Genomic DNA, 21,319 nt, shown 5'->3' on the forward strand with positions numbered 1-21,319 from the left:
TCTGTAAGAGTAAAAAAAATCAAAATGATTAGACATGATGAATGACATTAACAATACATTTTTCTCAAGTCAGAGATAAATATGGTTTGTAAATGTATAAATGCAAAGCAAAAGACTAACTACATTTTAAGAACACAAAAAAAGTATGTTTGTATGATATTTTTGCATTTAAATAAAAAACAGAATGCTTAGAAAATGTGTTTTCTAGAAAAGCACCCAAGACTTGAAAACAAACGTGCAGAAAAGAGACCATGGATTTTATTTGTGCTCTGAAATTCAAAGTTCATTAACATTTCAGTACAGTTAGTAACATAATACCTAAGCAGAGATGCACAATGACATGTAATATTTTATGGATGTAAGGAAATAAGAAATAAATAAGAAAATATCTCTTTTTAAACCAAGCTCAACTCATTTCAATTGCACAGAACTATTTTTCTCAGTGTTATGGCATAAGATGTTATAGGTAATTCAGATGTTCAGGGTTTCTCTCTGAGTCATGAAGAAAGGGAAAGATTAGTCTGTGTATTGCTTTGTCCTTCGCTATAAAAGAAGGTACCCTACTCCATTTCAGAAAACAGATCATAATGAAATGCATCATCTGAAATTTTAATAAACTTTTTGTGCTCCTTTCTAAAAGGGCACCTAGCACACCCATTTATGTTCACTGCATCACCCCTAACTTCCTTCTGCATTGATGAAAGAGAACCCCCTGCTTTCCTTGTTTTGAGGAGCTCTCTAAAAAAATCTTTCATTTTTTTCTTTTCCTCTCTTTTAGCAAACCTCTTTCAGTGTGAAGCCACAAAGAAAGCCACATCATACACGAGAAAGAAATTAAAGGTGTTGCATTAGCAAGTGCCTAAATAAAAGGAAGTTGTCCTTAGTACTCAATCACATCTACTAGGAAGACTAGCAGTAATGCTGCTACTCACACAGCCTACTTTAGAAATAGAAGAGGCTGGATTAAGGCAATCTCGTGCATTTATTCCAAAGTATCTGACATCTCAAATGAGGACGCACAGCTGTCCCCTCCACTAAGCAGTACTGGAGAACCTGACGAAGTACTTTTCATGCCCCTTTACTCCTTTCCCCCTTTGTTTGCTATACACTGGACTCAACACCACAGGGCAAAAGTAGCCCTTACATACAGTTTCAACCTCTACATAAATCTCGGGGGCACAGGTGAAGGTGGGGGAGGTGTGAGGATAGCCTTGCAAAAATTCAGAGCTGCAGAGAAAACTGATAAAGTCAGTGAGAAATAGTAGGATAGAGCATGGAATACAGTAAGCAATGATATGGCTGGTAGGAAATAATCAAAATCTATTGACATAGTAAGAATTCTGCAAATAATTTTAGAAAATTACTGTGCCTGCTCCTGATAAGTGACATAGCCTTGCAAAGGACTCTGTAGCACAGCTGGCCCCTTGATACTGAAGCAACCAGTAGTTTCATCCATGTAAACAAAACCTCTTTATTTACCCCTGCTGACAGAATATTCACAATTCAATCCAGCTTGGAATTGAACAGACATCTAATGCTTCTGAAGCCAGTCTAAGGAGGCAACTTAAGCTCCACAACAAGTACACCATGAAGGCTCAAGAAGAAACAACTTTCTGCACCACATCTGCCGTGTAATCTCTGAAAAGACTCCATGCAATGCAAGAATATACATTTATTCTCGCATACAATTTCACTCACTACAAACAAATATACGTAGCACAATCCCTTAACAACTTACTGGATATAATGTGTATGACAGAGCAAATCATGCTAAAAAGATGAAACTGTTAAAGTACTGACTAATATATAATGGCACCTAATAAAACATTTTTTTTTTCTCTTTCTCCTTTAAATTCCACAGTGTAAAGCTGATACTGAACTCCAGAATGACATTGAGGTGATTGCTGAAAAAATGACAGTTTCAAAATTGGTGGCACCTGGATACAGCGGCCATTAAATGTGTGCCATGGCACAAGTACTACGTTTATAAATAAATAAGCAAACACTCAAATAGCAAGTTGCCTCTAGAACATAAGCATTCAGAGCAGTTAATACTGTAAATCTCTGTTTTCACTTATTTAATTTACTAAAGCAATCTGCAATTCCATTGAATATCTGTCTCAATTTAAAACAGCAGGTTTTGTAGTCTCTCCCTCTCAGTACTTTCTAAATCTGTCTACTTTGACTCTTTCCATTAAAAACAGATACAGCTGTAAGGAAAAAGAAAAAAAAATCTACAACAAAATAAATGGAAATACTTAAAAAAAGTTACTTTACTTTTCAGCGTTAGACAAAGTGCAGGGGTTGCAGTCAATCAAAGCTAACTGAAAATGCTGGAAAAAACAAGGATGAATTGATTTTCAAACAAATGTAAGACTTCTGTGGCAAATTACCTATGAAAAAATCAATTTCCTACTTAAGAATTAAATACTAAATTTTAACATTTGTCTTAAAGAAAGAATCTTCCATTTCTGCTCAAGAGTGTTTACTAGAGGAAAGTAAATTTGTTTTGTAAACATAAAAATAGCAATGCTTCTAGAAATGCATGTTTGCAAGAGGCATCTCCATAAATGATTCAGACAGCATCTGAAGAATGATTGTATCATGGTCCAAAATTGGAAGAACAAGTTTTCTTAATAAGGCAGTTACACTCATAACCCTGTGGAGACCAACATTCAAGCCATAAATTTGTCTATCTAGAAAGCAAAATACTTTTCCTGCAAACAAGTAAACAAGTGATGTAAAGGTTTGTTGCTTTTGGAGTGTTTTTGTTTCTTCTTCTTTTTTTTTAAAGAATTTATCTTATTAAAAAACACTTAAAATGAGTATCTTTGCATTAAAAAATGAGTTCACAAGTTAATTAATTCTTACACTATCTCCCCCCCAAGTGTTTAAGACAACGGCAATTAAACACTGTTATTTTTCATCACTTTTTCTTCCACGTATGAAAAATATGTTTTAAGACATCTTCATGATCTAAAATTTCTGATAAGCATTTCAGTCTTTCCATAAAGAAAAATACAAGGAGAGCAGTAAAATTTATCTACAAGAAGGCCTGGATGTGACCAATCATGTAACAAGCATCATGTTGACTCACTGACCACTATTTACAGTTTATAAACCGAGTGTGTAAAAATGGATACACTAAGCATACAAACTCAAGTGCCAATGCCCTCTTCCAAAACTTCACAGAAAATTCCTATGTGCAGCACAGATTTGGATTAAGAAATTAATTTCACTACAAATTAAGGCCTAGAAGACAAGAACCTAGGAGACAGCATGTTAAAATAGTACAGATGATACAGTTATTCTGTTAAATACAGTATCAGATGGCTTCTAATGCACAAAAATGTTACTGACATTTCAGTATATATTATCCAGTTAGCATGAATTGACCGTTTAGCTCCCAGTGTTCAGGATGCCAACAAGGAGGCATCAGGAGCTTGTCAATGCAGCTGGGAAGAAAGAAAAATGCATTGATAATGGATGTATATGCAACTTTTTTCCATACTGTCATACTCAAAGCATCTAGATACTATGCAACTTCCCTTATGCTCACAATACTACCATATATGCTATGCCTATGTAACACACATCTGAAAGATTTACAAGAGTTTACCAGACCACGAAATTTCTAAATAATAACAATATTTTTAACAGAATAAAATCATTAGAAAAATATATTGTCCATAGCACAGTATAAGAAAGAAATTCCTCATTAGCTGAGGCATACAGTGGCATAATCTCCTCACTGATTTACGTCAACATGATTTGTAATATACAGCAGCTTTCAGAAAATGAAACAAACTGAAGTCAAATAACCCACATTTATAAATTCTGATGAACATTTTAGCAACATAAATCCCAAGAGTACAGAAAATAAAGATATACATTACTTGCAAAATAATTTTTTAACCTTAGCATAAATTAAATAGCTTAGAAATATTAAATACTAGCTTATTTCTCTGTCTTGCTGCTTGTTTATTTTTTTTTCCTAGGGTTGAACAGTAAGAGAGAACTTAAAACCTCCCATCACTTACATTGCAATGCTGCTTGTGTGCCTCAGGGACATCCTCTAGTCTGTTACCATAGTGATTCTACTAAGCAGGCAACTCAAAAATAAATAAAAAAAAGACTAAATAAAAATAAAATGTTCTACACTACATTGCAGCTTTCCTAACCAGAAAATAACCTAACATAGATCTATATACTTTGGCCTGTATACACCGAGTACACCAATCTAAATGATTCAAAACCCATTTTGCACAGATGTGTAAGCCTGTACTGTCGTCAACAATTAATACAAAAAGATAAAGCAGAAAGGAACAGATTTGTCTCACCTAGCGATGCTATTATAAAAATCAGCAGATCCAAAAAGAATCGATTGACAATTGCTCTGCAGTAGCTTTGCAGAGGCTATTGCAGTGAGATTCACCGGCAGAGAGCAAGCAACCATACACAAAAATCTAACCATTTTAATATTTAAATATGCTGCACAGTAAAAAACAGGATTATTCTCACCAATGCCTACTAAAAAATTAACCTCTTACTTCCACCACACTGTATTTCAAATTTCAAAATCCATATTATAAACATTTTTCTCCATGTAGAAAATTTCTGCTAGCACTGTTTACTATGCCACAAAAAAAAAAAAGAAAAACTGATAATCTGATGCATGTAAGTACAGAAGAATAAACCATCTGCCCTAAACAGTTACAGCAAAGCAATACACAGAAACACAGAACCGCTCGAACCAAAAAGGTTTTGAAATGCACATAAACAAGCAAACCTACACCTCTTGCTGGATAATAATCCATAACCCCCTGGTAAGTATCCAAAAACATTCAAAAAAAAAAAAAAAAAAAAAAAGCATGCACTCTAACACATAAAGCTCATCAGCGAAAAGCAGGTCCACTAATTCCAATTGCCAGCCCCCAAAAAATTAAAAATAGTCATCATTTCCAACTTCCATCTCTGCAACAAACAGAAGCAGCTAGCAAACATCTGCACCTCTCTCTCAAATATTGCAGCACTGAAGCTGGCTACTGCTGCGTGAAATAGTTATTATGCAGGAGAGGCCGCTGCAGTTCAGAGACGACATACAATACCTCAAGGCAGACAGCAGTCTATAGAAATTCAAATGCAGAGTAAGAGGATTTACCTAGAAGGCAGTGTTCTGAATGTTAAAAAGTAACAGTCTCTCCTCAAGGGCTGCAACTGAAGTCACAATATACCTTGATTTGGAGTCATCTGCAATTGCACAATTATCTACAGCCTATTCTGTCTCGTCTGGAGTCCTTGATCTGCCTGATTGTAGAAACAATTGCAAAGATAACCTTTTCAAGGATCAGAGGTACAGCAGATTAAAGTTAACTGATGAAAGGTCTAGTAGGAAAATAATTTGGCGAAGATTTAAGCAACTTAATATGTTTTCATCACTAGAATTAAACATACTTCTCCTAGCGCACTCATCCTTCACAATTTCACAGACAAGTCCCCACACTTTTTTTGTTTCATCAATAAACAACAAATGCATTTTCCTCATAGAGCATGATTTTTAAAGTGTTTTGTTTTGTTTTGTTTTGTTTGTTCATACTGAGTCAGAGACTTCAGAGCAGCAATTCTAAACCCTCCAGCTCTCTAGAAGGGCATTAACAAGCAGAGCAACCCTCAGCTCTGCATCTGTTTAGTAAGCAAGACAAGCCATCATTTGAAACCTGACAGCTCTTACAGACTTACCACGAGGGAAAGCTCCATCATGACTCAGTATAACTCTGTCAAGAGATGGCTTTTTCTGTCTATGTGACCTAGGTGCGATGCCTAGGTCCCTCAGAGCAGCCTTTGTTGAGCTAAGTAGGACGCAGAAAGCCTTGCATAATCAGCAGTGGCAGTGTGCCAGGCCTCCATTTGCCAGGCCTGGCTGAAGCTTGGGGAGAGGGTCAGGAGAGGACACGCTACATGCCCTGCTGCCTCGGCTCACTGCTTGTCTGCATGGGGCTGGAGAGTTCAGGAGGACCTGTCCTGGACAACGAAGGTTTACAGAGCAGGAGCACACTGGGACTTCTAACATTCAGACACTGTTACACAGACAAGGCAGGAAGGAACTACTACTTGAGGACAGGAGAAATGAAGGTGAGAGACGTATGCAAACCATCTAACAGCAACAAGTTCAGAAGCTCTGCAAAAACGATTACCAAAGCTGTATTTTCACTAACAAAGAATGCTGAGGTGGAATTTACTGACCAATATCTTACAGAGCACACCACTCACTACACTGTTCATGCAATGTGGCTGTGTTTTATCTTGCGCACACCACCTGCATTCAGACATCCAGGCCTTAGAGCCCAGGGGCCACCAGCAGGGCAAGGGGTGTCTTATAGCATAATAACAACATTTCAGCATTTCCTCCTCTTTGAAATCATAACATTCCTACAGTTCTGTTATGGGAGAACTGTAAAATGACTTAAAAATCCAAACAAAACTAAGAAAGAGAGAACAAAACAAAGCATGCTGTGGGCAATACACTGTGATGTACCATCAAAGTAAGTTGCACTGGTTACTCTTCCACAGCTGGATTAGTGACATGCTGTGTTAAAAACGTCCTCTCCATCATACACATACACAAACTCCAAAGCCTTAGATAATAATATAATTCCCAGCTACTGTTTTCATCCACTTAATATAATAAAATTACAGAACCGCAGAATCACAGAATTAATGCTTTGGGTTGGAGGACCTCAAAAGCCCACCCACCCCAACCTCAGCCATGGGCAGGGCTGCCCCCACCAGCTCAGGCTGCCCAGGGCCCCATCCCACCTGGCCTTGAGTGCCTGCAGGGATGGGGCACCACAGCCTCTATGGGCAGCTGTGCCTAAAGTCTAACCTAAATCTCCCCTCTTTTAGTTTAAATCAATTTCTCCTGGTCATATTACTTTTAGTGCAAAATGTCAGTTTATCTCCTGCTCATAAGCTACCTTCAAGAAATGGAAAGCCACAGTGCGGTCTCCCAGGAAAATCTTTTGCCTAATTTCATCTTGCTTTCCACAAAATGCTTTCCCAGTGAAGTGTTTAAGCATCTAGATATCCACCTTACAATAGCCAAAGCCTTTTGTCTGTTTCATATCTTAGTCACAAATGCCCCTGATTAGTTTATGCTCCAGAGATAAAATTATACATAAGAAATGAAACCTTTCCATAAACACATGTATTTTGACTACCAAACTTCTGTCTTTAATAAGTGGAGATGAATACATAAGGATTCGTAGCATGTTTAAAAAATTACTAATCTAAGCAGGTGTTAAAAACATGAAGGCTACAAAACACCACTTGAAGCCTTTAAAACTAATTTTTGATTTTATAAGTACTCTTCCTATTTTTATTGAGAAATAGACATAACAATGTCTGTAACAGCTATACGTTTACATAAAATACCTCCAAAATCTAAAAAAATAATTCATAAAGATATATATAGAGAAATAAAATCAATTGGGCAAGAGATGGCATATAGGTACAACTATAAATACATACTTAGAGCTGTTCATCTGTACTGGTATTTCTTTCTCTTTTTAATGTTTCATGCATATTCATTCAAATATGCATTCATGCATATTTTCACAATAAATTCTATTTCTTTAGAAGCCTTTTCCTTACCCTAACATAAGTACAGTGTCTTAACGTTATTAAAAATGAGAATAATTAGGAAAATAATTAAAAGAACTAAAATTGTATTTCAATTGATGGTTTTTAGGCAAGATAAAAGAATCAGCCTGCAGCAAACTACTAAGATAGCTCCTTTGTCTATAAATAGAGGTAAAATTTCTGAAGAGTGGTAAGTCAGGATCAGTGTTTCTATTAAAAGGCAGATATTTGAGAACATGAAAAATTAATTTCTCATTACTCTAAGGGTTTTGTCACTGAGCACAGAACGTACCTGCAATACTTGAAAAGCAAGCAAACGTAATTCCCAAAACACAATATAGGTTCATTTGTCAAAATAACCTGCTTGTGTTCGGGGTCCCTACTGACCACCCATTACAAGACAACAACCCCCCAAAAAAACACATAAAAGCAAACAAAACTAAAAACCTCATAAAACCAAAACCACAAAAAACTCTCTCCCACTCATCACGTCCTGTTATCATTCTAATAAAAATGAAAAAGCAAGGTTTCTTCTTCTCTGAAGTAGTATGTCAGCAAATGAAGTTAACTGAATTTTACAGTCAAAAGGCTTTAAGGCTCGTCATCATCATCCCCCACCAAAAGCACACAATGCCACTTCAACACAGCAGAACAGAATGAACACCAGATGGAAGACTGGTTCCCCATAGCTGCAGTTTCCAATATATCCCAACTATTAAACTAAATAATATTAAAACTATAATTTTTCTTTTTTCCTCAGCTTCTCTTTCCTGCAGGTCCCACACAACATACCTAGATCCACCTCTGTGCTTTGCTGGTCTCTAGGTTCAGCTAGATAAGGGCCAAAAGGCAAAGCATCTTATGGATGGGAAGGCTGTATTTTCTGCATCCCAACAGACTTGTTACATACCAGGTCATATGGTGTCTCTTTTGCAGGCACAGTGATCAGATCACCTTGTGAACAGCTTGCAGAGCTCAAACAAATACTTCTGGGGTAACATGTTGCAGAGGCATGTTCTAGAAACTTCTTTGAAACCACTTTCATTCAAGTGTATTTGCTAGCAACTGGTTAAGATTGAAATGTACTTAGGAGAGGAACTGAGACACATGCCTAAGATAGGATGAGTAAACATGTATGAAAACAAAGGCTAAAACTGAAAGAATGCATAAATAAAGAGGAAAACTGGAATAAGCATTTGACGTGCCAGAAATAATGGAGCATGTGCTCAGGAACTTGTACATTTTTCCAACTCACTAGAAAACTAATAAAAAGATAAACTGCATTCCTAAAGAACTTGATTTATTCTTCTTTTAGCTTATCATGGAACCACCATAGCTAACAAAATTTAAAGCAGTATTCTTGGTGTCATTCATTTCATGAACAAATATGAAGGGGGTAGCTGGGAAATGAATGTGTGAAATGGTTAATGGTTAGGACTATGATATAAACCTTAATATAGGTTTCTGCTATAGCAATAATAAAATCCCTGCACTTCTTCCTCCACCAACACAAACCGATGACTTTGGAATTAATTCTATTTTTCTGATGAATGACACAAATGCAGCATTCACGTATCACTTCTGAAGATAACACTGTCCTAACGGTCAGGTTACAGAATGACAACTTGCCTTTCAACCAGAAGGACCGTACTTTTCTTTTAATGTAATCCTGAAGACCTAGTAGTTGTCAACATCCCCGGTGTTCTTGCCAAAGTTTATAGTAACTGGGCAACAGAGCAGCCAAAGGTTCTCAGAGTAATCACTAAGTCCTAACTGCGGCAATATTAAAAACATGCAAAAGCAGTAATTGATTTTGAAAAAACACTGAGAGTTGATTTTCTGCTTGTTAAACAGCACTCTAGTAATTATCTTGATCATCAACATCTTAAAGTAGTAAAAATTAATTTTGTGCTTAAATTGCTTACATAAAATATAGATGATTTATGTTAATGGTCTAAAATTGTGGAAAACATGGAATCTATGACCTTCAGATTCCCATCCTTCCTCCTTTGCCTGGAGACTCTTACTGGCAATGACTCATCTGTTGGCAGTGGTTTATTCTTAGCAATTACAGACTTAGCATGAATGTTTAAATACCATCAAAAATATTATGATATTTTAAAGTACATTAATGCGACGTTGGTACAATTTGTGAAATTCACCGTCAAAAAAGAGTATCAGATGAAAACTTAATTCTACTTTCTGCCTTAGTGTCATTCAGGAAACTCATACTGGACTACAAATTATATTAGACAGCCTTGGGGAAATAGTCTGTGTTCGTGGCCAGTCATTAGCTGCCTTGATCCTAAAACCCAATGCCACTCCTTAAAATCCTGAATCCTTTTGACAAGGTCCACAAAACAAAACAAAAAAGTACCACCACCACCTATGAAAAAACAAAAAGCCAAAAAAACAAAGACCACAGTCATCTTTCTGTTTTGAAAAGATGAGACTTTCAGTCTTGGAAGCAGATAATTCTGTGAAAATATCCTTTTGTATTTCTCTTTTTCATTGTATTATCCTCATGCTCGTGCACAATCTCCACCATTCTGTTCTATTCACTAAGGAATGATTTTGTGCCTTGTGTCTTAGTATTCTTTTAATACAGAGTTCTGGCATAAACCTCAACTTTGAGATCAATCTGATGGGCTTTTCAAAAAGCAGAAGCTCATTCCACTTACTCTCAATTTATATACTCTGATGGACGCCTGATTTGCTTCAATGTAGAATAATATGAATCAGTTTCAAGACTCTATATTAAACCTGCAGCAAACTCAAACTGTTCAAGACCAATTGGAGTGCTCCACTGGGTCCTTTTGGTCTTGCTCCTCACTGCTGGTTATTGATTCCCTGCTAAAGATAGCAACTTTCACAGTCAAGGCAGCAAAACAGAAACTCAACCTCAGGTGTTTCAGTTGAGTGTTCCAGAGTAGATTTTCCTGTATCTGTGTATTAGAACGGAACAAACAGCTCTTCCCTCTCCTTCCCATTTGCACACTCCTGTTTTCTGTCATGCATCTATCATAAATCCGTGCAGCCAGGAGCTGAGCTGGTTCAGACCTGAGGTCCACTTCACTCTGCAAATGGAGTCACTAGACTCACTGCAGCAATCAGGATGAGAAAGTGCAAAATGAGACAACCTTTTAGTAAAGGTCTGTAGTTACGCTGATTAAAAGAAACTATCCGCAGTGCAAACCTACTCTCATGTTTATTTCATAGTCCTTTTGAAGATCTTTGCCATGCTTCAAGGTAAGCCCTTTTTGTTGCTATTTGTTTTCCTAAGTGCATTAATCACACTGCACATTAAAACAATGGCATCATGATAATTGTGCATTTTAAAAAGGTTAATTCCTTTTCTATTTTTAAAAATATTCTTTGGTGTTTTTCTCACAGTCTCCTTATTAGTGCGCTGAAAGCTAAAACTTTGCTGCATGAAAACTCTCTAAGTATCTGTATGATCTTTTTATTTCGCAAAGAGATAAAATGAAACCTAGTAAACAAAACAAATTTTCATCATATCTAAATATTCCATTTTTGAAAATTCATAGCTGTCTGGTAAATTGCCCAGTGACTGGAAAAAGGGAAACATCATTCTAATTTACAAGAAAGGGAGAAAGGAAGACCTACAGGCAGATGAGCCTCACCTCTGTGCCTGGGAAGATCATAAAATAGATCCTCTTGGATGATACGATAAGGCACATGAGGGATGAACAAGTGATCCAGGACAGCCAGCATGGCTTCACCAAGAGGAATTCATGCCCAGCCAATTTGGTGGCTTTCTATGATGGAGTGATGGTATTGGTGAACAAAGGGAAGGCAATTCATATCATCTGCCTGGTCTTCTGCAAAGCCTTTGACATGTTTTTTACTGACAGTGGTGAGATGCTGACACAGGCTGCCCAGAGAAACACCTGGAGGTGTTTGAAGCCAGGTTGGATGGGGCCCTGGGCAATCTGATCTAGTGCTTGATCTAGCAGCTGGCAGCCTTACCCATAGCATGGGGGTCGGACCTTAATAATCCTTGAGGTCTCTTCCAAGTCAAGTCATTCTATGATTTTGTGATCCTGTCATTCTTCTGCTAGAAATTCAAATGGAAATGTTCCTTTCACTACTTAATTAAAAGTTAACGCCTAAGTGTTCACACTTCTATTTGACCCTAAGAAGTCTAGAAAAACAACAACAAAAAACCTTTGGCACTCCTTTTATCACCTATGTATTGTAACACATAATACAAAACAAAATTCATGCCCAAGTAAAAGGAAATAGAACCATGCAAAATCCCTCTTCAACACAATGACCCAATTCTTCATGCCCTTGCTCTTTCGTCACTTGCTACACTGAATCTTCCATATTCCTATGCAACATTGCCCTCTCTAGTTAAAATTCCCAGTTTCGCCTGTTTCTATAGGTGAAAGCTTGGACTATAAATCAAAGCAAAGAAGTGCTTCCTGTTATTACAAAGGGTAAAAGGAAAAAACTGCATAACACTCTACTCTTTCAAATCTTTGATGACGTGTTACTGATAACCACACAAATAGAAGCTGCAGGAAAACTCAAAAAATGGAAAAATCAAAATGGAAGTAATTCTGCAACACTTTCAGAAGCAAAGAAGTTTTCAGGAATTCTTCAGTAGAGATTAGTTTGCAGAAATAAATGTATAAATTACGTTGAATTAGAAATTATAGCATTTTCAACCATACTGATGAACTTCCCAGCATAATATGAAACTCCTTTAAAAACGAAAGATTCCTTTTTCAGAGATACATATACCTATATTTAGTTTCTATGACAGAAAGAACATGGAGATAAAGAGTATAAAGAGGAAGGTGAGATAAAAGAGCAAAGATGTTGAATGGAGGGAGATAAAGTTACATATCACAGGAACTGAAAAAAGGCAAACGGTAAATAATTTAAAATAAAAGAGAATAAACAAAGTATTGTATCAACACAATTTCTAAATGATTAGTTAGAAATTGTTGCCTTACAATCAGACTCTCAAACAATGAAATATAGGAATTAATTAATGCACCTTTTTATGCACCTCATCATGGTGGCACACATGGGCACACACCAATTGCCCATATGGTAGAGCAGCTCACAGCTTTGCAAACCTTTTTTCTCACCCAGAGTCCCCCTTGCAGCCTCGTTTGCCCTCTTCCCTTTATACTATTAGAAAATTAGAAACAATATAAAATATTTGAGAACGTTATTTATATAAAATATAAAAGCTTTCTATTATTAATGATTACTTATTAGCGCATGGTTTACAAATACTTCAGATACAAAACCAGAGATGAATATCTAGAAATCAAAGCTGCTAATTCCTCTCTTTCTTTTTTTCTCCAGCTTTCTGTACTCCTTCAGCTTTTCCCCAAGACTTACTGTTTCAGTGAGAGCCCCACAACAAATTTTTCATCCCATTGCATTTAAACTGCTAGAGTACCAGTCCTCATCTTTAATTTTCTGTTTTTTTTTCTGAATACTTCTAGTAACTAACACACCTCAAATCCTATCCTCACTCTGTTTTTAGAGTAAGATACTTCATACTTAGGTACTTTTATTTTTAAAGTAAATAGTAGGCAACAGCTATGCATTAAAATGTCTGGTTTTAATTAATCTTTGATTGTGTTTTTGCAAAGTGTAGACTCTAGAAAGCAATGCTCATTAGCAAGCACCAATATGACTGACTGCAGTTCATTTGCTATTCCATACTATAGTCTAGATCAAAGATCTCCAACTGTGGGACTGAACGCATCCCTAGAGGCGTTCACCTTATCCTTAGAGACATTCAAGGCCAGGCTTGATGGGTTCCTGGGCAGTCTGACCTAGTGGCTGGCAGGGGGTGTTGAAACCAGATGATCTCTGAGGTTTCTCCCAGCCCAAGCCATTCTGTCACTTTACAATTTACACATATCTTCCAGTTTTAAGGCACAACAATACTTACAGTAAACATTAAATTCAATCTGTAAGGACTTAAGCTTACCTTTAAACTGGACTCATAGTCTGTGTTCACTTTGAACATAAGTCCAAGTCGCAAATGAATTTCCTTGGCTCGACAAAAGCTGGGATCAACATAAAGCGCCTCCTGAAATGCTTTAATTGCCCTGAAAGACAAACAGATAAAGATATTATTTTTTACCAAAGTATTACTTTTATAATTGTTATTCATATGATGACTTAAAAGTGAATCAGAAAGAACTGTTACTGAAGAACATACCAACAAAACAGTTTGAATGTTTTTGCTCCATCACTTTTCATTCTTCAAGGACTGGTTAATTTTGCATTTCAGATGTCTTAATACATTTGAAAGTCTAATCTGTTCATTTAGAGAAACTAACTTAATGCCTGAAACACAGTAACATATCTGCTATTTCAGAAAGTATGATTCAGGAATAAGTAACAAAATGAATTCAACTGTAGAAGAATACTGCACACAGTCATCCCTTTCAGAACTAACTCCTTTGCCGGGCTGTTTTGATTGCAGATCACATAGATCCCTGAGAGCAGCAGCAGAATGTTAGGCCTGGAAGATAACACACATCTCATCATACGGCCCCAACCTGCTCCACTTTTAATGCTGTTACTCTTTTTCTTAGCACTGACACCAATGTAGGGACTCACCTAATACCTATTACTCCCTTATATCCCAGTCACCTGGCTCCCTCCAGGAAAAAATACATCCTGGACAGCCTGCCACCTTCTGTCATCATAACTTGCTTTTCATATACCCACGACAGCTGAAGATTGCTCTGATTCTTTATCCTTATATCCTCTTTATACATGCTTCTGTCCATGTGGGCACAGTGTCAGACAAAACAAAAGCACTACAGACCAGATGAATGTTTGGGAAGAAGTATGACTTTAAACAAGATTGATACAATGTGTTTTGCTTCCCAGGCCAATTGCATAAAATTAGGAACAACTGAAATGAAGCTAAGAGATTTAAATTGAGAGGAATTCAGAAAGGAGCTAAGACTCATCATATTAGATCTCCCGAAACCAAGTGACTGGATAAAAGAAAAGATCCTCACATATACCACAGTCCATACAATGGCAGAAATCAGAAACCTGTCACGCTTAGGGTAGCATTCAAGCACCTATGCCAAGGAGACAGTCTCATTCAGTATGCTCTAGGCAATCAAAATGGGCAAGGCTGGAGGGAGATCTACACACCCTGTGGAGCAGCACATGGATGCTGGACAGGACATACCAGTGTCAGAAGTCACGTTATGATCGGACAAATTGATTTAACTTCCAATGAAAGCATTGTTATTTACAAGGACAAAAGTTGCAAAGAGAAATTCAATAAATATTTTTCAAAGACTTTGTTAACGAAACACAAAAGTTCATTCTTGAATTCATCAGCAGAAATGTTTCTGGTCTAAAAATCTTACAGGCACTTTTCCCATTCCTTATTTCAGAACACACTGATGGCGCAGAATTTCGTCTGGACAATACAACAGAAATGTATGTACCTAAAGCATTATCCTAAACACTAAAATAAACCTTAACAACAGACCAATTTAAAAAAAAAAAAAACAAAAAAAAAAAACCCTAAGTTTACACTGTTGGCCACTGGTATTTGAAAATCCATTCCAAGACAGAATGCCATGTTCTAAAAGGGTAAGTGTAGCCCCTTATCAAATACAGAACAAACCCCCACAATTAAGACGTTGCTGTTTTATGCCATACATGGAATTGTAACCCTGCTCACATACACTCTGTACACCCAAGCCTACATCCAAAAAAAAATGGGACTGAAGGACCCAAGGCATGCAAGTTGCTGAGTTGTCTTCCCTCAAAGCTCTTCACTGGTACCAATACTAAAGAGGTAATATAAGCCAATGGCCTGACGAGCTGTCACACATTGAACATGACGTGGCTTAAGAGGAAAAGAGCTTCCTTCAGAGATGGCAACAGAGCCATCTTCAAATAGGTTGTTAGACTCCACCGATTACTGGCTGGCCTTCATGCACAGACAGAGCTTCCTATTTCAACCCAAAAGCTAAATAAGAATTGAATTTGATGTATCCAAAGGCTAAATCAGAATTGAATGTCTGGAAGCTCTCAGGTTGCAGAAATAAACAACGGCGGTCTAAATTACCTCTAAATTACCTGAAAATACTTCAGGTTTGTTCTTTATAGATATCAGTCAACCAGCTGTTAAGAAACAACTCTGGCTAAGTCAACTGGAATTTATTTCAATTAAATTAGGGTTTTCAACAAGAACAGAAGAGTTTCCATTAACAAGTGGGAAAGGTTAGCTAACGTTAGACAGAAGGAGAAAGCAGGATTGGAAAACAGACATTACAGAGGATTAAGTGCACCTCTGGGCTTACATTTTGTACAGCACCGCTTCAAAAATCCAGGCAAAAAAAATAAAAAATAAAAAAATGACACAAATCTATCATCTCCAAATCAAGACTTTCAAAATCAGTACTGCAGCTATCTTCACACCCACTCACCTATACAACAATGCCTCTCACTATGGAAGTGAAGAAAGTAGCTGAAGAATAATTAATAGAATATTAGATTAAAGATTCAGTGAACTCTCATAAGACTTTCTGAAAAGTTTGACTTGCATAGATTGTGAATATAATCAGATCTGAGCCAGGCAAAAAAATATTACAAAATAGCATCAATTAACTGTTCCAAAGTTAACATATGTGCATTTCTAACAAAATACATTAAAATCAGAATAAGCCTACAAAATGTAACATTCTACTTGATGCAGCTGGAGTGAAACTTTTGTTTTTTTATTCTTCATTCTCTTTCAATGTTTTGACCACCTGTTCCAAGCCTAACTAATAAAAATGTCATGACAACATGGACAAATTTCTATTTGAAATTCATCAACGCAGTTTGAACATAAACAAAACTTATGTATACAGAAGTAATCATTACTGCCATTTTACGAAATGATTTAACAGTCTTCAGATACAATAATTCCGTGTTTATTATGCCCTGGCAGTTGAATGTTGAAACATTTTGAGCAGCAGTCTCCAAAGAATTTATATATAGCAGCAGCTAAGCCTGCTTTCTTTTCCTATTTCTTTTATTATTAACAGATACTGTGCTTTTTCATCAGTCCAAGAGGCAGGTTTGAGACACAATAACAGAAAGTGGAGACAACAAAAGAGAAAAGCAATTACTACTTTGTTAATGGTTAATTGCCACTAGTACATGTAGTCTATGTGTATATTTTCATTTTGCATATACCTAAAAGGGTTATTCAGACCTAGCCACCAAAAAACTAAGAACTATATTGACAATGCAGTATATCTAGACAGAGTACATTTAAACTCTGCTCTCTGATTAATTTTAACTGCAGACTAGAGCAACCAGAACTGTGATAGGAGAGAGAAGGAAACACAGATACAGATATGCAAATTAAAGACAACAAGTTATTACTAAAAAACTTTTTAACTTTGATATTATATTATTTGATATTTTTTGATATTATTTGAGATATTTTGAGAGTTTTTTTAACTCTCAAATAATATCCCCCATGGACTTTCCCAAAGCAGGTGTTTTCAAAGCAGAAACTCCACAAACGGCAAATTATCAGTGCAATGTCAATCTCAGCATCTCCCATGCAAACAGCAGCTACCGGACTATTATATCATGTGCTGTGCCCTCCATAATGGTGCAAACTATTGATATACCTGGAGGCATGCACAGCAAATGCTGCATCTGACAAAATATGATGTTTGCACAGAAGAGTGGAGTGTTCCCATTAAGGTTAAGCAGGTCCCCAGTAGGGGATTTGCATTCCTATGCACATCAGTCTGTTTGGAAAAGCCTACTCCCCTGATCTTCCCAGGGAGGTGGTGGAGTCACCATCCCTGAAGGTACTCAAGAAACATTCAGATCACAGAATCACAGAATTATCAAGGTTGGAAAAGACCTAGAAGATCATCTTGTCCAACCATTAGCAATACTTCCCAGCTAAATCATATTTCTCAACACCACATCCAAACGTTTCTTGAACACTCCCATGGTCGGTGACTCCACCACCTCCCTGGGCAGTGCATTCCAATGCCTGACTACCCTTTCCGAGAAGTAATACTTCCTAATGTCCAGCTGGCGCAGCTTAAAACCATTCCCTCTAGTTCTATCATCGATTACACGAAAGAAGAGGCTAACCCCCAGCTCACTGCAACCTCCCTTCAGGAAGTTATAGAGAGCAATGAGGTCTCCCCTGAGCCTCCTCTTCTCCAGGCTGAACAATCCCAGCTCCCTCAGCCTCTCCTCATAAGGCCTGTGCTCCAGACCCCTCACCAGCTTTGTAGCCCTCCTCTGAACACGTTCCAGGGCCTCAATGTCTTTCTTGCAGTGAGGGGCCCAAAACTGAACACAGTACTCAAGGTGCAGCTGCACCAGTGCCGAGTACAGGGGGACAAGAAGAATTAAAAGAACAAATCTGGCATCCAAGCCACTACATAGACTGTAGCTATTGTGCAAAACTGAAGGTAGTCTTTGGTGATCTACCAAAACTTTCCATTTTCAGTCTAGAAGAAAGCATCACATTATTCAAGTTATAACAATATCTCAGCTATCTCCCAGTGCTTTGGTCTGCTTAAGAAACACAGAATCAACAGGGAAAGTCAGTCATCCACTTTTTTCACTGCTTGATGATAAATGGTGTAAAACAACAGAGCATTGAAATTTAAGATCTGTATGACATTTTTTAATATGTTTGATACAGTTTTTTTTTGAGGTAAAGCCTTCTGTCATATCTTTCTAAAACAATTGCATGAAATGTCTTTGATCTGATCACACTATCACAATTTTTATATATGCTAATATGTATATAAGTACTTTCAGTTCTTACATAAATTGTTAAACAAAACATCCAGTATACAATGATATGTCAGCTAAGATTTAGTACTTGACACTAAGTGCTTCTTTACTATCTAGAGAAGCGTGTAATACTGAACACAGTGAATTTCATAGGTGTCTTGGAGTCAGCCCAACACTTCTTTTAATGAATAGCAGAAAATTCAAAAGCAAAATAATAAAAAAGTATTCGAAAACCGACCTTATTCTTGCTCGCTTTTATATCATTCCTATTTATATGACAGATGGAACATCATCAAACACTTCATTAACCCTGCCTTTTGGGAGGAATATGTACATGACTCTCATTAAAGTCTATGAATATCTAACATTGTGTGGATAATATAAAACATTCATGAATAAAGTACAACAAGCTAAACAACGCCAAACAGAGTTGAGGTCTCTTCTACCTTTGTGAAATACAAATATTTGTGTACCTTTATAAATACACGGAATAGCCGCAGCAAGAAACAAGACAATTTGGCTAGAGCTTTACTGTGAAGGAAGCAGGATTCTCCTTGCAATCTGCAGAGGGGAAAACATCTACAAAGAACATACCTAAAGTAAGCAACCTGCTATAAGCTCTAGCAGACTTGTCACAGCTAAATACTCACAAACACACATCCCACTGCTGTCCCCAACTAAAGGAAAAATCACTCAAAGGCATTAAATAATAATAATAATAATAAAAAGGCATATAGAAGCATGAGATTTTATCTGTATTAGATTTTCTTCCTCTAACAATTCTACCCAGTGCTCTCCTGATACCCAACTTCCTTAGTACATCATGTATAATTTTCTTGTATGAATGAAGTAAAAAACTGGATTATTTTACATGATCTTAACATACAGCTCTACGTGAAGTTAAGATATTATAACTTAAGACAATCAATTTATACTCATGTTCTCAACAAGCTTTTTAAAAAGCATGTAAGAAAAATCTGTTTTACTTCCCAGCCATGATCTATCAATACTTAAGCTTCACAACCAACTGATGTTGTTGCTCCATCCACAGGAATGTGCAAAAAAAGCCTGATCTACTAATGGCAACAATCTACGTTGAACAGGTGGTCTTTCAAAAATGAGCTACTCTAAATTTAACTTCTTTGACTCACGTAATTTCACCTCAGTTTGCAACCATTTCTACTGTGCAAACTGTATCATGTCAAATGATGAAGCGAAGCCTACATCAGAACAAGAACATTCTGTAAATCAGCCAAATTAAAGATCAATCACAACCTCAAAATAAAATATTCTCAATTTTCCTGCAAACTTTTCTTGTTAATTAGGATGCAACAGAATCACATGTCATGTATAATACACGCCATACATTTCACTACTACTTATAAAGAAAACAATTGAGTCATAAGAGGGAAAAAAAATAACCAAGCTTTTGAGCTCACGATTTAACCGAATTACATTAATTTGAAGAATAAAACCTTATTTCCTGGCTGAGGAAAGGATGGATCTTTTGTCTTACATATAAACAGAAGCTTTTTGATAAAGTAACAGTTTACTGAAGAGGGAGAAGAGATCTCATTTTATTGCCTGAAGCTGTCACTCCAGGCTTAGTCCAATACGATCATAAACTTTTTACTAATCAATTAATCAAATAACTTTAATTTTATTAGCAGCTGTTACATGAAGTGTTACTAGCCAAAAGGAAATCACCAAAAATGACTTTAAAAATAAATAATTTAAAATAAATAAATAAATAAATAAATAAAAGATAAACTAATGAATGTTATGAAAAAAAAACACATGACCTAAACACTGCATCTTCTTAACTTTCTTTTCCCCCAGTGGTGCCTACAATAAGTTGCATCTTTCTTACTACTGACCAGGAAAGTCTGAGAATCTCAACAGTACAACAGTGACCGAGCCTATTCCGCTCATCATTCTTCTCTCAGTTCCAGCAAAGCAAGAGAAAAACAAAACTTCCCACAAAATAAAAAACACCTAAAAAAGCCCTTCTTCCACCCCCAACAGAACTGCAGCCCCTTCCCACTTCCAAAATCCAGCCAGAACTTACAGCTCTTCATAACTCTGCATGTTATGTCAGTTTTAAACATTCATGGCAAAACATTTGTCTGTTCATGTACCGCTGGCTCATGTTTAAAACTTTCGCCATACACAGTGATGGAAAAATTGCTGAAAAGCAGCTAAACAGAAACTTCTTTTCCCAATGTTTTTGCCAGAGAAATGTAAAATTTGTTCACAACACGGGCTACTGAACACAGATATGAAGAATTCACAGAAACCTGTCAAATCATACCATTTCATTCCCCTTGCTGAATTGTATTATAGGAAGCTAAACCACTTTTTCTGTAGTTGCTTTCCTATTCAAGTAACTACAGTGTCTGCAACAAGCATGTTACAGTCAAACATGAGATCCTGGACAACATCTCTTCTAAAAGCATATTTATATAAAAGTACAATATTTCACACTGACGCTGAAATATTCACCTCTTGATAAAACACCACAAATTACACTGTTGGGTTATTCCAACTTACCATTGAAAGGCATTGTAATGGAAGTAGACCAAACCAAGGCCATATAAAAAGGCAGCATTCTGTAAAGAAAAGAAACACGGTTAGAGCCCAGATAAACCAATGTGACTGAGCTGCAAGTATTTGTTCACTGTTCAACATTCAATTTCCATTGTAAGATATGCATATTCTAATTTCACATTGAGAAGGATGAACAAAAAAACAGAGGGGGTGGGGAGGGATGAGATGGTAGTTAGAGATTTAAAAAATAGATGAAATCCTCTGTAAAATTTGAAACTAAATTCTGAATTTAAATGCACAAATTTATCTCTGGAGGAGCACTGACAACAAT

At 36.7% G+C, this 21,319-nt stretch overlaps 1 protein-coding gene across 1 annotated transcript in view; it reads right to left on the minus strand.

The window, feature by feature from the left end:
• Positions 1-21,319, minus strand: part of KDM6A (lysine demethylase 6A) — a 142,925-nt gene that overhangs the window by 57,518 nt on the left and 64,088 nt on the right. The window contains exons 5-7 of the mRNA XM_032449218.1: positions 20,992-21,050; positions 13,622-13,742; positions 2,279-2,333 (exon numbers count right to left, since the gene is read on the minus strand). Coding sequence (XP_032305109.1) covers positions 2,279-2,333; positions 13,622-13,742; positions 20,992-21,050 — 235 coding nt within the window. The remainder of the gene's footprint in view (positions 1-2,278; positions 2,334-13,621; positions 13,743-20,991; positions 21,051-21,319) is intronic.

The sequence above is a fragment of the Coturnix japonica genome, chromosome 1 (genome assembly GCF_001577835.2).
Source record: "Coturnix japonica isolate 7356 chromosome 1, Coturnix japonica 2.1, whole genome shotgun sequence".
NCBI classification, from domain to species: domain Eukaryota; kingdom Metazoa; phylum Chordata; class Aves; order Galliformes; family Phasianidae; genus Coturnix; species Coturnix japonica.